We start from the raw sequence: 16,294 nt of genomic DNA, 5'->3' as shown, positions 1-16,294 counted from the left end.
TTTATTAACAACATTTGAGTATACAGTACAAAATTTAAAAAACAAACAAACATCAAGATATCAAGAGGAAAAGCATTTGAACATATAAGTTTAAGAAAAGAATGCATAGATTTAAAAATACAAAGCATAAAATACAAATTATAATAATAAAAAAAGTAAATAAGTAAATAAATAATAAATCGGACAAATATAAAGAAATAAATGCAACAGAGACTTCAGTCAGTATTGAAAAATTGTTTATAAATAGCCAATGTGTTAGTGCTTATTATTATTATTATTATTATTATTATTATTATTATTATTATTATTATTATTATTATTATATATGAATTCTAAAGATTTAATATAATTTTCAAATTCTAATAGGAAAATTTTAAAATTGGGTGTGTTTTAGTATATTTGTTTTTATGTATATGAAATTTTCCAAATAATATAAATAAATTAACAATAAATTCTATATTGTTAGTATCATGTTTAAAATAAGTAATTACATTTTGGGATGTTATATTTATTTTATTGTTACTTTTAGAAATGATATAATTTTAAATTTTGGACCAAAAATTAGAAGAATCTCCTGACCATGTAGTCACTCTGATATGAACATCTCAAATGATATCAATGTTTTGGGACACCCTGTATATTTACCATACTAGCACCAGCTAGCAGCGCTAGCATCTGGACCAAACCATGTCTTGAAATGAGGAGGGGGGAGATGGGAGCACAGGCTGACTGAACTGAATTTCTTATTGCCTTAAACAAAGCAAAACTAACTAGAAAAGCACTCGGAGAGGTAGATCAGACTCAGTGTGCTTCACAACAGGTATATAACATAAAATATGGATATGAAAACAAACAACAATCAAATAAACAGTAGAAGAAGGGAATGAATTAATGTCCTGGGCATCCCCCGTCCTTAGACCCTCCTTCTCGGCAAGGAAAAACTCCAAAAACCCAGTGGGAAAATAGAAACCTTTGGGAGAACCACGGTGAAGTAGAGATCCACTGGCATGGACGGACCGGCTGTAGATGCACCAGGACTGATGGACTGTGTTTTACATGTGGTGCATTGTATTTTAAATAAAAGTAATAAATAAATAAATAAATAAATACATAAATAAATAAAATAAGTCCAAGGTCCATTTTTAGTATTTTTGGTACTCGCTATAAGGGGCTGTTTTACTCCTGAATCATACATATACTATTTATGTGTTTGTTGAGGAGCTGCTGTATCAAAATGACTTTTCTTCCTCCACAAATTAAGGTTAGGGTATATTTCTTTTATGATTCCAATCCATTCCTTTTTTGCTGCGGCTTAGCATTTAAATAACTTTTATCAGATTGGATGGTTTAGTCAGTAATAGTAATAGTACTGATGATAATAATATATGTAATAATGCATTTTATTTATAGTGAACTTATTTAAACACATTAACAGAATACATAAATAAATAGAGAGCAGTTATTTAATCCTTAAAGACCTAGATCTAGTTTTGTTGTGACTTCCAAATGATTTTTTTCTCTATTTTTAACCTTTCCTAAGTGATTTATTATCATTTATTATAATATCATCCTCTGCGTTTTTGATTTTTCAGTGTAAATCGTGTATTTTTCTATATTTATTCCTCTAATCGTGTAGATGTTCATTAAAGCTCAGAGTAAATTCAAAGATTATATCAAAACAGAGAAAACTGAAGAAAAAGTACATTGACTTTTTTTTTGTGTAATTTCACATTTTAACCCAATACATCTGACAAACAATCACAAATGAACATTTCAGATAAATTTTCTTCATTAGAGACTTAAATTTATTATGTCATTTCCCAGAGATGAATGATTAAAAGAAGTAGTTTTATAGCGACTCTATCTATTTAACCTTTCTTAAGTGATTTATCACCATTTATTTTCCCATTATCCTCTGTATTTTGCATTTTTTTTCAGTGTAAATCATGTACTTTCTTATATTTAATTTACATTATCACTGATCATGTAGATGTTCACTAAAGCTCTGAGTAAATTCAAAGGTTATTATTTCAAAAACAAAAGAAAAGTGACTTTTCTGGTAAAATCTTCATGAACTGAACATACGCCAAGTGTCTCCATCCACTGTCATTGATCCAACTCCATGGGTTTTACCGGTGAATCAGTCTTGTAGAAGATGATGGTGTTTCCACGTTCACTACGGAGCCTCTGAACGTCCAAATAGGTCATATCTGATGACCATGAAAAGATGACAAGCTGAGATCAGAGATGTCTAATGTCAGTGGGATTTCCTGGTTAAATAAAGATAAATAGAATCAATCTAAATAAATCCTGCAGTTTGAACAGTGATGACAGTCTGTATTTATGGCCTTGGACAGTGATAAGACTGTGATTAGAGCGTTAAATCTGACCTGTTTGTTCCCAAGTCATCTGTGAAAATGTAGAGTTTCTTATTGTTGTCGGGGCTGAGACGAGGCCACAGTGTTATGTTACAGGACAACGGTGGCAAGGATGTAGGGAGGCGATACCTGACAAACAAACACACAAGTCATAGAAAGGATTGGACGATAACCTCCCAGACCCAGGACAGTAAAAGTTAGGGCTTTATTTTAACATTTAATAATTGTCCTAACTGGAAACAGCATAAAGCAACAGTTTTTTCAGATAGAGTTTTAATTTTGTTTTATGGAATAATGTCCTTTGCTGTGGATAGCGTTTTTGTTCTGTTTTTATACTGTAGAGCAAGTGCAATCATGCAAATATCTTGGGATGATAATTGATGAAAAACTGAGTTTTAATGAAAACTGCAGATCTGTGTGTAAAAAGGGCCATCAGCGCCTCCACTGCCTTAGGAAACTGGCACACTTCCACACTGACCAAACCATTTTAACTTTGTTTTATTGTTCCTTTATTGAGTCTGTTTTATCTTTTTGTCTTTTTGACTGAATCAAATGGTGAGATGGTCCAGTTGCCTGATTGGTGAGTCCCAGTCGTGTCCCGCCTCCCTGTACACTAAACAGGTCCAGAGGGTGGCTTCATCAGTTCTTAACAATGACTCCCATCCTTTACAAGGCGAATTTCAGCTTCTTTCCTCTGGATGGAGGTTCTTAGTCCCAAGGTGCAGGACACAGCGTTATAAAAACAGCTTTGTTCCTGTCGCCGTCATTGAGCTCAATAAGAAATAGTGACATTGCACTTTACTAACTTATTTAGTTATTTATTCCATTTCTTTGCTCTATTTATTATTATTGTGACTTCAAATTTTTAAATTTTATGTTCTTATGCTGGTTTTTATCCCGGATTGTTTTTATCTTTTCTGGTATTTATTGTGTTTTATTGCATCTTGTTTTTATTTATTTGATCTTATTTATTTTATTCTTTTACTTATCCATGCTGCTATACCGATGAATAGTGGAACTCTGAGCACTTTTTGTCCTGTCTTTTTGTCCTGTCTGTAAGCGTGATCAAGTGCCTGTCTTGCATGTTCAATGTATGTGTTGTTGTAATGCCAAGGCAATCACCAAGACTGCAAAACAAATCTACCTGCGGGTATAAATAAAGTAACCTTGACCTTCTGTTTTTAATTCTTCTTTGTAGTAAAGCTGTGAAACTCTTGTCCCCTACAGATGACATAAATGCATTTCTGGGCTTTGAGAGGATATGGGGAAAAAAAGAGAAACATTGCATTTAATACAATAGTGTACATTGAATTTATGCAGTCTCCAACTGGCATACTTCATTTCACCACCAGAGGTCAGTAGTGAACTGTACTATTAGTGTTAGAACTAATCAGAATCACAATTCTTTATTAATCCCAGGGGAAATTATTGCGTTACATTTGCTATATATATTGTCAAAATATTTTTGGGTTTTTCCTGCCTAAACTTGAAAGGGCCAAGAAGACTAGAGACTAGAAGAACATATATAAAACACCTCAGACATGGTTTTTACTTCATTTCTCTCAACTTTGACTTCTTAAAATTGATTTATTTTATCCATGACTGTGATTTTAAATGTTCTACCTCAAAACATCTAAAATATTTTTCATGGTCTGATTGTAAATAATGATTTTCTAGCACAACTAACCATCTACTTTCTTCACATCTCACTTAGGAAGAAAAATCTCCCATACACTTTAAAGTAATATTGATGTTTATATATCAAATCAGCATGAACAGGACATCTTGCAGCTGTAGCCATGATGTGTCCCAATACTTTTGTCCATATAGTGTATATAGCGTTAAATATACATCAAATAAACATATTAAAACACAGAATTGCAATTTATACAATACGTACTTGGCAATATATTATCAACATGATAAAAGAAATGTACATAAATGAGTGCAAAAATATAATAATAATTTAATAACATTGTAATGACTAATATACCTTTATGGGGGTTTTTTGCACTGTTTTTCTCTGTATTTTATTATATATTTAAAGTAAAGTAAAGTAAAGTACATTTTATTTATAGAGCACTTTTCACAGACAGAGTCACAAAGTGCTTTATCAATTCAAATCAGAATCAAATTAAGTTTACAGAGACCCAACAGAATCCTTCAGGAGCAAACACTTGTGACTGGTGACAGTGGCGAGGAAAAACTTCCCTTTAACGGGCAGAAACCTCGAGCAGACCCAGACTCCTGAAGGATGGCTGTCTGCCTTGACCAGTTGGGGTTAAAGAGAGAGAGAGAGAGTAAAGGAGGAGAAAAGAGAGAGCGATAGAGATATAGAGAGACTGGGGGGGGGGATGACACATGGAGTACGTTATGATGAATACATAGAGTGTAATCAGTTGTGGTGGTCCTGGGTCAGGTGGGAGACTAAAAAGCCTTTTTGAACAGGAGGGTTTTGAGGTGTTTCTTAAAGCTCTCTACAGAGTCCATGGACCGTAGGTGTAGAGGCAGGTCATTCCATAGACGTGGTGCCACAGCTTTAAAAGACCTGTCACCGCGTGTGCTAAAACAGGTCCGTGGAACCATCAGCAGGTGCTGTCCTGAAGACCTCAAGCTACGAGTTGAGCTGTAGGGCTGGATCAGGGAAGCAATGTATGCAGGGGCCTGGCCATGTAGGGCCCGGAAAGTTAGCACAAGAATTTTGAAATGAAGACGATATAGAACAGGGAGCCAGTGGAGAGATTTAAGGATGGGAGTGATGTGGGTTCTCCTGTTTGTGCGGGTCAGGAGCCTGGCAGCAGAGTTCTGGACAAACTGTAGACGGGCCAGCTCCTTCTTGTTTAAGCATGTAAACAGGCTGTTGCAGTAGTCTAAGCGAGAAGATACGAAAGCGTGAACGATCATCTCGAGCTCATTTGTGGACACCATAGATCTGAGTTTGGAGATGTTGCGTAGGTGGAAGAAACAGTTTTTGACTAGGTGTTTGGAGTAGAATTCTAAAGACATGTCCTGGTCAAAGATGACACCCAGATTCCTCAGTTTGGTCTTTACCGAGGAACTCAGGTCTCCGAGGTGATGTTTGATCCCTGGGATTGCACTGTCCGGGGCAATGATGAGGGTCTCAGTTTTGCTGGAGTTTAACTTTTTATTAGGCTTCTATTATTTGCTGCTCTAGTTTTATTGTGAAACACTTTAGACCATCGTGTGTGTTAATAAATCTTACACAGAGTGTGTGAGTTTTAGTTACATGAACAGAAACAGCTGCAAGAAACGTAGAAATACATTTTAAATGAACTCTGTTTACTTTAACTTGAGTAAAACTCCTTGTATTTTTCCTTCAGTGTCAGTATTTCTACTGGAGGGTTCAGACTTTTGATGTCCCTGAACAAACAGATCGACTCATGCTGCCTTCAAGTGCTATGGGAATTATGGTAAATACTACTTACGAACTCGACAATTGTACATAAACACACCCTTATGTTGTATTTTTTCCGAGTGAAACGTCACGTAAATGGGGCCTCAGATTTTTTTTTTTTTTTTTCAAAATTACATATATATATATATATATATATATATATATATATATATATATATCGCTTTCTGTAATTTTGGAGGTGGACTAAACTTTCCATGATCACCATCCTGTAATCAGAATCTACTTATGATTAATTTATGGAAGACATGTGTCTGACATTGTTGTGAGTGTGTGTATGAATATTTTAAGTTCCAACAGAAGAACAGAATTAAGCGATTCAGAAAATGAATGAATGAAAATTATGAACATCTGTCCTACTTTATTTAGTCAGTATCTATCATTTTAGTCAACCCATCTGTCCAGTTCATGTTTGTGTTGCCATACCAACAGGAGGAGCAAAGCCCCTCTGGCCTCTTTGTATCCAGGAACCTCCTCCAGCTCCTCTGGGAATCATCATGTGATCCCAGGCTGTTGAGAGATCTAATCCCTCCAGTGGGCCCTGAACCAGCATCAGGGTCCACACCCCACTGCCTGTAGTGGTTGATCGTGGGAGTCCACACCAGTTTCAGGCAATTACAAGTTTGTGCCACTAGATGACGTTAATCGTCTGTGCAGACATGAGGTAGAGGCAGAGGGACCTTTTACAAACTTTTGAGTTAATTTATCAAGGATAAATAATCATAAAAAAACTCCCTGTTTTTTTCAGACTCAGTGACAACGTTTGTGAAAATATTTCACCATTTTATCAGTTGTTACCAGTATATGATCTGTACTCTGTTTTTTTGTGTGTTTTTTTTTGCACTTAATTAGTTGCGACAATGGCAATACGATGCAGTTAAGTTACAGAACAGAGCCAGAACAAAATAAAACAAAATGTTAAAAAAAAAGATTTAAATTTTTAAAAGTATTCAGTATTGCCTGTTTGTCTCCACCTAGTGGCACACTTCTTCTTCTTGTTTAATGTACTGAATAGGAACTGTGACCTGAGTAAAATTTAACTAGCAGCACTTTAGTCCGAGTTAAATATTTACAACTCTGTCCTCCCCTTGATGCAAATGATAAGAAAATACAGAAAACAAACGTCAGTGCAATTATTGTATGTTTTCTAGCTATATCTGGTTATTATACAGGAATTTTTTTGTATATCTTGTGTTGCTATGGTATATATGTTAAGATATATCAGAAATATAATACAGTTTTAGCTTCTCAGTATCAATTGCTTGTTTGGAAAATGGCTGGCAGGTATTACATGACAACACATCATGGTATATTATGATTTTTTTTCTTTTAAAGATGATTGTTTTAATAAATTAGAATTTCTATAGACATTTAAATACGTAATTAAATCACATATTAAAATAACAGACATTTGTTAGAGATTTATTATGTCTTCAACCTAGTTATTTTAAGACTGTAAACCTGTGTATTTGTTGCCTCTGTTACCCTGGTTTCTATCACTGTTGAGGATTAATCTAGTCATAGTCTCTACAGTAATTGCTGTGCAGATGGTAGGTCTTTTATTGCTAAAATCATTTGACATAATATGCCTGATCAGCTCCTTCACTTATCAGTTTTTACCCTCGGCCCTTGCTGCAGGGTATTGTCATCAGTTCGTCATCTGTCTGTCTGTCCATCCTTATGTGCAAAAACATTGGCGTGGACTGAAGGCCAAGGCTTTTCAAGTGCGGGCACGTTCTGTTAAGTCATTACACTAGTGCAGCCAAATCCAGCTCACCTTTTTCAGTTCAGTCACTTACACTTATGGTGATATAAATATTAGCGTGCTATTTATATCACGAGTGGTTTATTAGTTTGTAGACATCCCCAACAGCACATCATCTTTATAGAGTGTAGACAGATGAAATAAATAGTCTCTTCTTGTGACAATCTGCCAAAGCTGTATACTGGTTAATGGGGCTGTAATCGTGATGATTATGATTCTTATCATTAACATGATTTTGTTCTTGCTAATCCATTGGAAGAACGGGGCATAGTCCCTTCTGTAATCAGAATGGCAAAAATATATTTGACTGAAGTCAAGCCACCAAAGTTTATTCTCCCACTGAAACTCCAAGACTTGGTGTTGACAATGTGCATGAGTAAAAAAGGTTTATGTATAACTGTGGCTCTAACAGTGAAATATAAAGGGAATTGTAGAAATAGTCATAAATAGTAACTTTAGCCAGAAAGGGATTGAATCATGATACATGATGAATCATGTCTTTATCTAGTGTGATGAAAGGTTTCAGACATCTTGTCAAATATGAAATAGTGAAAAGAGGTAAAAATCTGAAATTACAGCTTCCCCTGCATTATTTTTTCTAAAGCTGAATCACTGCAATAACATAATATTTTTACTTCTTTAGGAGTAAATGGATGAGCATGTTCCTGGTTAGGATCTGGTACTTGATCTTTCTGGCCCCCAACAGACTGCACTGGAAATGAGCAGCCTGTCTTTAGTTTCCATAGTCACCACCCTCGCTGTCACCTTGCACATCTCAACAGCGAATCAGGTGAAAGGGTTTACAGGTAGAGTTGAAACCTTCGCCTTTTGTTCCATCAGGGGGATAATACAAAACTAATTACCATCTGAGCAGAAGACCCATAGATAAGATCGCTGCTTCACTTTGTAACTGCAGCTGAACAGCCACTTATTTGGTAATTATTTGACTGTGTGGTTTACTGTGGTTTAGGCTCCATGCCTAACCACATGGAGGCAAGTCAAGAGTAAAACACTCGCAACATTGTTGAGCTTAAATCTGTGGGTGCAAAAAGCTGGCTGCCGCAAAGCATCGAAGCAGTCATACAGGACGAAAACATGATCTAACCAGGAAGAGGAAGGCGATATACTGCACACCTGTCAGTCACCCATTGTAAGTCACTCTTCTCTTTCTGGATAGAGGCCAGTCATAATAAGGCACAGCATGAGGGTGTGTGGGTGATAAAACTGGTTAAGTTAAGGGTTCACTCTGGCAGGTTAAAGAAGCAGAATGAGGCAGATTCATAAATAAGCACTTTTATTTTTGCTTTCTTTGTAAAGACTATATACTCATCAACTATTCATTACAACAAATGGAATTGTTAAATACTGTACACTGCATACTGTACTCTCCCAGTGCATGTTTTCACCACAGCAGAGATGTTATTTCATAATAAACTTGTCTTCATTCAGTTTTATTATCTAATAAGACATATGAATACCTTAAGATTAAATAGTATCAGTGTATGATGTAAACATTTTTCAGACATTTAAGTCGAAGCAAAAAGAAATTTGCGAAGCTTTGTGAGCAGGAGGGAGAGAAATAGTTCACTTCAATGACCATTTGACCTTAGCAGTTTTCTGTTTCCCAAACTGAACACCATGTTCAATACCAAGGCTACTTCAATACATGTGCTACATTTACTAAAATCCTGATGTGTCTTGAATAGTCTACGACAATAAAATTCATAGATTTTCTAGGCTGCCAGCAGCCAAAGTCTCTCAGACCACACCCACTGCAATCATGTAAGACAGGAATGCATGAGCAGAACAGGAAAGTCTATGTCAGGTAGGAAAACCCTGTACTGTCTTTGTAATGCGTCTGTATTAACAGGTTAGCCTAACTTTTAGTGATCTAATATCTGTATGATCTAAAATCTTTATTTAAGGATATCTGGTTTAAATTGACTTGTGTTGCTCTTAATCTGAATCACAATGTGTGTCAGGTCAGATATAAGCTGTTTTGACTAATCTTTTATGGATTTATAGATTCAAATTTCACCTTTTCGACACCGAAGAATATGTGAAATATAGGATAATTATCAAGGGAGGTAGTATAAATTAAATTAGTTCCGAGCAATTACTCACAGCTTGACCAAAACAGACTACTCCAAATGTCCAAATGATAGAATTTCAGAAAGAATAGCATACATTCATTTATATTCAATTTCTGTTCAACAAAACAGACCTGGACACTGAAAGAACACAACCAGATGTGTGCACTTCAGAGAGCTATACTCAAAAGCAGGCGCTGCCAATAAGCAGAGCACGGTAACAAGTATAGTTGACAAGGTTCAACTAAAAGTAGAAATTCATTCTATGTAGAATCCACAAAACACTTTTCCCACTACTGCTCACATTAACAGAACACATCCATGCGCATACATACACACAACCACACCATGAGTTGCAGTAGGCCTTCCAATGAAGACACAAATAGCAATCAGTAATGAACCCAGTTCTTGGTACAAAACATACCATGACAATAATAATAATAATAAACAGAAAGGTGATTTGTGTGTGCTAGCATCCTTCATTTTGTTAAAAAAAGTTATTGGCCTTGTATTTAGACTTGATATATTATGCGATATATGGTTACATTACTGACCTTTTGTCCCTTTTCACTCACAAGAGCAGCATCAAAACCTCCCCATTCATCTGACAAAACATTCTCTTCCATCCAGACACAAAACACTGAGCACATCAGGTTCAAGGCCTGCTTGTACCTTCTGACTGTACCACATCATCAGCAAAAATGACAGTGAATGTCATGAAATAAAAGTCATATCAAAAATAAGTTCTATAACATTGAAGTTTGCCTACAACTTATGGTTGGAGATACACTTAAGTAAAGTATCTCTGTTGTGATAGATGATACTCCAACATAACCAGTAACTAAATGCAGTGCGCACATACCCTGTGTGTTCAGAATACATAAGGAGTAAAAAAAACAAAGGTAAAAAGCAGCGGTTTGAGGGTTGTTAGTGTCCAGTTTCACCATTTGGTTTAGTGGTTGTTCGCTCATTTATAAGAGTCCTGTTACTTCATATAACGCGTGTCAAACTAAATGCACATGTGCTTTCCTCCTGTTGTGATAGTCCCAGTCTGTGTTGGACACGTCTGTATTGCGAGCTGTAGTACAGTCCATGACCCGGATAAACTTCTCGGATGAGTCCTCAAAAGCTTGCTTCTCAGGCAAAAGATAATAGTGTGTTGCGCTCTTCTCTCCATTCTCTATAACAGGAATGATACAGGGGGAGCCCTCACTGTTCTGTCTCTGTAAACCCCGACTTACGTACTTGGGATCTGGTGCAAAACTTTGTGTTGGGGGCATCACCCCGTTGACATACGCTGGTAGACTCTTAGGACTCGGGGTACGAGAGCTGCCACCAGACAAAGGTTCCCTTGGGGGTACCTTGGGTGGTTTGTCCTCATCGCTGTAAGCCCCAGATGTTCGTGGAGGGATAGGGGGTGGCCCTTTAGGTTTATACATACTGTGAGTGTTACGTTTGTGGCATGGGATGTGCAGGAAAGAAGGCTTGTTAAGTGATCCAGCAGGGCCAGAGTGAGAGCGCCGTAACTTCCTCTGAGCTTTGTCCTGCTGCCCCTGACAGACGGCCGTCTCAGGTGGCTCATACTTTTCACGGACTTCCTGTTGCAGATGCATCTGGTGCTGCGGTGGGGTTGGCCTCGGGCTCTGTGGCCCTAAGGGATTGTCACAGTAAGCCGGGTTGATTTGCCCGAAGTCCCTGAAGCTGCGTCGACTCGGAATTCCATATCGAAAAGGAGATGGTTTGCTACACTGATCAGACATCAGGCAGCACCTGTCATCTGATTTTATGAGAAATTCTACCTCACTGTCTGTAGCCTGCTCAGTGGTGATGTCTGGTTGCCGAGGGATGGGAGGCAGAGGCTTCGAGTATCTATCCGGTGTTTGTGGTGGACTGCTGCACCTGCACATAGAGAGCTGGGATGAGGGGACCTGACCGTCATCTGCAGGACTGGGGCTAGATGGTTCAGTACTGCAGGACAGGGAGAGAGCGGAGGGCCGGGATTTCTTTGGAGGAAATCTCTGGGTGCAGGGACTGTGTTTGTGTCCTGTGAAAGAGGAAATATAAAAATTACCCTCACACAACACTAGAGTGTCAAGGTTTGTTAACACCTACTTCAATTTACTCGTGAAATTTCAATATATGCTATAATAAATGGAACTAAATGGTTGACTTCATACTTTGTAGCTGGAATTGGCTTTTTCTTTTTTACCATGTACATGTACAATACAGAATTTCCGTAGAAGATGACAGGTGACATGCACTTACTCTCAGAACTTTGTGATGCCGGAGGTGGACCCTTTAGCTGAGCATTAGTGATGTGATGTGTTGAACTTTCCATACTGAAGTAGGGGCTGCAGAGGAAAATGACTTTTCTTATCACCAGGTCAAATAAGTAACATTATGTAGAGATTTAGTAGAAGTCTTGCAATGGCAATGCTCACATTTAACTATATTGTATAAATCTGAAAATCTGTCTCCTTCTAATATTGCTTCTGTTATGGTCTTCTAGTAGTAGCACCTGAACACTCACTTTTCCCATTCAGGGTAGACCCAGGACGATTTGGATCCAGCCATGCTGTGACAGTAGCTGCCCCGCAGGAAGGGGTTTTCTATGGGAAGAGAGATCTCCTGGGCAGTCAAGCCCACTGTGGACATGCTCCAGGCACACTCGGGTCGCATCAAAGCCAGGAAACACTGAGATCGCCCAGCTGGCTGCCCCTTCTTCTGTTCACCTGTAACACAGCCAGGACACAGCCATGAATGACAGGTAGAGAGGCTTGAAAGCAATAGCAGATGATGGAACAGACTGTGTCCTAACGGCACATGAAAAATGTGCTCTGAAAGTAAAGCCAGCATCCAATAGGGAAGCCAAGAAAGAAAGAAAATACCAGTATTAGAATAAAAAGCAAATAACAGATTTCCCACCGAGCCAAACATTCTGTTATGGCCTTGCGCATGTGATTTTTCTTTTTGTGGGAAGATGAAACGACCATCTTTAAAGACAGAGGAAAGACAAAAGAGCTTAGTATGATGGAGCCTTTCCAATTATATGCCAACAAAGTTTACAAAGCAAGAATCAAAGCAATAGTTTGACAAACGGAAGTTTCTTATTACAAAAATGTTGCCTCTTCTTATGCAGAACCCGCTCTAAATAAACCGGATGTGAAAATACATTGGTTGTGTGTTATGAAACAAAACTTAAGCAGAGGATTCAACTCACTCCAAACTCTTTTAAGGTGGAACCAGTGACAGTAAATGAATATGACGTCTTTGATACAACACCATGCAAGATAATTCTCTGGCCATGGAATGACCTTAATGTTTCAACAACTCAATCTGCACAGTTCAAGCCTGCTACATTCAGGTGTAGGTGTGAACCAATTACCAAAGGTTTAGCTTTCTTTTACCACAGATTTGGCCTCTTCTCTTTCGAAATTTACAGTTTATTTTAAAACTCAACCGTGCTGCGCTCCAGTGCTGAAATCTCACTTGGCCTGAAGAGCAGAGAAAAGGGCTGCTCCTGTTACCACAGATATACCTGATGTTGCAAGAACTCCTCATGTCAAATGACCTGCATGTTCATGTCATGTCAAGTATGTGTCAGGGCTGAGTGAACAATGTATACAGTATTTATAGGAGAGGAAACAGCAGATTACTGATCAGAGATCAGCACTATGGTTGAAGAAATATCTGATTTGATTTTGGTCCCACATCAGAATAACCTGTTCATAATATCACTAACACTGGAGACATTTGTCTGGAGACTTTCATTTCTAACTGTGTCATGGGGATCAACATGTGTCTAAGTTTACTGCTCTGCTGATTTTGCATAAGTACAGTAAATCCTCTAAAGTACTTCAGCAGCCACCTTGACATTATTTGTCCTGTTTTCCTAAATGCATGAAAACAGGTGCATTCAGTCAACTCTTCTGGAGACCACAAATGAGGTGCATGTACACCCAATGACACGCTGTCCTCCTTATAATGTAGGCGTGATGACTGAGAAGAACACAGGCCCCTCGCTCCTGGTCTCCTATGAGCCATATTTATTTGCTGCCCTGACAGCTGGTGAGAAACAAAGCTCTAAAACAACAGGAAGCCTAGGGCATCAGCCGGAGCCAAACTGCCCAACAAGGCATGCAATCCCTCTGCCCAGGGCCGTCGATTCGGTTCGGTGGGGACGGGAAGCAACATGATCCTCGATAATGAACCCCCAGAGGCTTGTGCTTCCTCTTGCAACAGGTGCAAAGACAGTTCATCCTGGCAGTCAACCATAGGAGCATTTACAGGCAACAGGATTACAAAAATGATGTGTAGTCACGCAGAGCATTAAGGAGAAATTCTCACTTAATTCGGATCACTTGGACAGAGAATGTGGCTCTTTTTATGGTCAAGTCTGGCTGTTGTGTTTATACAATAGGGGCGTAGTGGGATTCTGGGTGGGAATAAGACCACACGGGGTCAACGGGTGCAAGGAAGGAGGAGGTGTGATGATGTTAGGATGCCTATGTGGAACACCAGGTTGCTTGGTTTTAGTTACTTTGCAAAAAAAATAAAAAATTAAGATACTATAGTAAATGAACACTCCTCCCTCACCATTGTGATTTAACTGAAATACTCTATCATCCAAACCATGCATTAGATTAGAACATTTATGTTTCAGTTCATGGGAGTTTTGTCAGCAGCCTCCATGCCATGTGACTTATTAGATCCAGGATTGTAGTAGTCACACACAGGCCATGAAAGGCAGAGTTCACACCCCGCTCATGACACCCCTGCAGCGGTTTCCGAGCAACCATACCCGCTCTACCTGTGCGGCAAGCAAACAGCGCGCGCACACCCCCTCACTTTACCGGATTGAGATAATAATGGTTAAAAGCCCTCTAGCAGGCAGGTGACTCATACCACAACACACAAGGCAGCTCTTTGCCAAGGCCTGGTAAGGATGATACACAATGATTTATTTCCCTTTTGTTTAGGCGGAAAAAGACGCAGCATGATATTGTAGTTTAAATAGAAAACAAACGCACAGTTGTAAGCGCGCGCTCTATGTTGTTACGTATATATATTTAAAAAAAAAACAAAAAAAAACAACAAAACCTTGAGTTAAAGCTTATTTATCATAAACATGTGTAAATGTCAGATTTATTTTCTAATGTTTTAATTTGTTTTGTCAAAGCTAATAAATCTAGACGTATTCATTTCGACTAAAAATCAGGTCGTTTTTGCTCTAAAGGTCTGAGTTTGTTGATAAAAGTGCAAACAACATATAAAACATACAAATGGAGTCAATAGGAGCTGAAGTTGCATCACCGTCTCGCTGGCACCAACATACAAAACAATAGACAGTGCGACGGGCTCCTATAGTAGCCTCCACCTTCACTTTAGTGTCTGAACTCACCTAAATAACTTGGGCTTTTTCCTCCGCTGTCTGACCCCTTCCTCTGTTGTCTCTGGTCAAATATAGTTCCTCCAGGGGTTTGGTTTCAGTCGGTATTCTTCAGATTTCTAATACATCAGAAACAGGACGCCAGCGAATTGGTGACGCTCTGATTATAATGTGTCACTTTCAGATTAGTCTAACATTGTAGGCAGCAATATTCTTTTAAGGTCCACCACACTATAGAGACGCACTGGCTCCGCCTCACACACTTGCCCTTAAAGGCACAGGCTTCCATCTGAGCTGTCCTCCTCTTCCTCCTCCTCTGTACAGTGTACGTGCAGCAGGGCAGGCTGGATGCACGAAGATTGCAGAACATGCACAGTTGAACATGTAAAGGCTCATTAATTTTGCGCATTAACTTAACTTAATGTGAGCAAAGTCTGCATTTATTCACAAACAGCAGCTGTAAACATAAGAATACACTTAGCTTACATATAACACTGGTCTAAAAAGTAAAATGCCTCCAGAAAAAAGTAGACACTTTACCAAGTTTGAGTTACTAATAAAGAGAAATTAAGTCAAAAATGTTGGTTTGGCTTTAGTTTCCAAGAAATTCTGAAAATCGGTGTTTCAGATCTCCACATCTACTTCAACACACTGTGCACATTATACTACATTCACTTTTCAGGTTCTTTCTACTGGAGGATTTATAAATCTATTGTATTGAGGTTTTGCACAAACGTCACATGATCACGTGGTTTTCTGTTTACAACGCCATATTGGTAGGCAAGCTTTCCTTAGATCGTACAACGTGTTAAACGATGGACCTGCTAAACTCCTGTGTGCCATTTATTACTTAGCTTTCACCAAGTATAAGTTAGGCAGAACGACCGCTCAGTTCCATTGGTGGCAGCGGTGGTTCTGTTTTGCCGACCGCTGTTTATAGTTATTATCGCGGTTAGCGTAGCTTCTCAGTATAGTTAGCCTAGCTTCTCAGTATAGTTAGCCTAGCTTCTCAGTATAGTTAGCCTAGCGGCGTGGAAAAAAAGAATTGTCATCATGTGGTACGGTGATGCAGACCCCTTTAAACCTACCAGGAGGGCTTCCCCTGGCCTGTCACCCTATAGAGACAGAGTGATTGTGGATCTACCTGCTCCCTTTGCCGGTGATGGCGGCCAGAGTTTCTTCAGCTGGAAGTGGCAGTCGGAGCTACGACAGGCGACACCGGTGAGTTCAGCTGGAGCT

At 38.6% G+C, this 16,294-nt stretch overlaps 1 protein-coding gene across 1 annotated transcript; it reads right to left on the bottom strand.

The window, feature by feature from the left end:
- Positions 1 to 8,853: 8,853 nt before the first annotated feature.
- On the bottom strand, positions 8,854 to 15,267 carry errfi1a (ERBB receptor feedback inhibitor 1a). The gene is made up of 4 exons (XM_030135109.1): positions 15,068 to 15,267; positions 12,197 to 12,398; positions 11,932 to 12,017; positions 8,854 to 11,710 (listed from the first exon to the last, which is right to left on the bottom strand). Exons 2-4 carry the CDS (start codon positions 12,343 to 12,345, stop codon positions 10,671 to 10,673), a joined length of 1,275 nt encoding a protein of 424 aa, XP_029990969.1. The 5' UTR covers positions 12,346 to 12,398; positions 15,068 to 15,267; the 3' UTR covers positions 8,854 to 10,670.
- Positions 15,268 to 16,294: the final 1,027 nt, after the last annotated feature.

Source organism: Sphaeramia orbicularis, chromosome 5 (assembly GCF_902148855.1).
Source record: "Sphaeramia orbicularis chromosome 5, fSphaOr1.1, whole genome shotgun sequence".
Classification (NCBI taxonomy): Eukaryota; Metazoa; Chordata; class Actinopteri; order Kurtiformes; family Apogonidae; genus Sphaeramia; species Sphaeramia orbicularis.
Note: the sequence above shows the minus strand (reverse complement) of the source record. Positions and strands in the feature narration are given on the sequence as shown.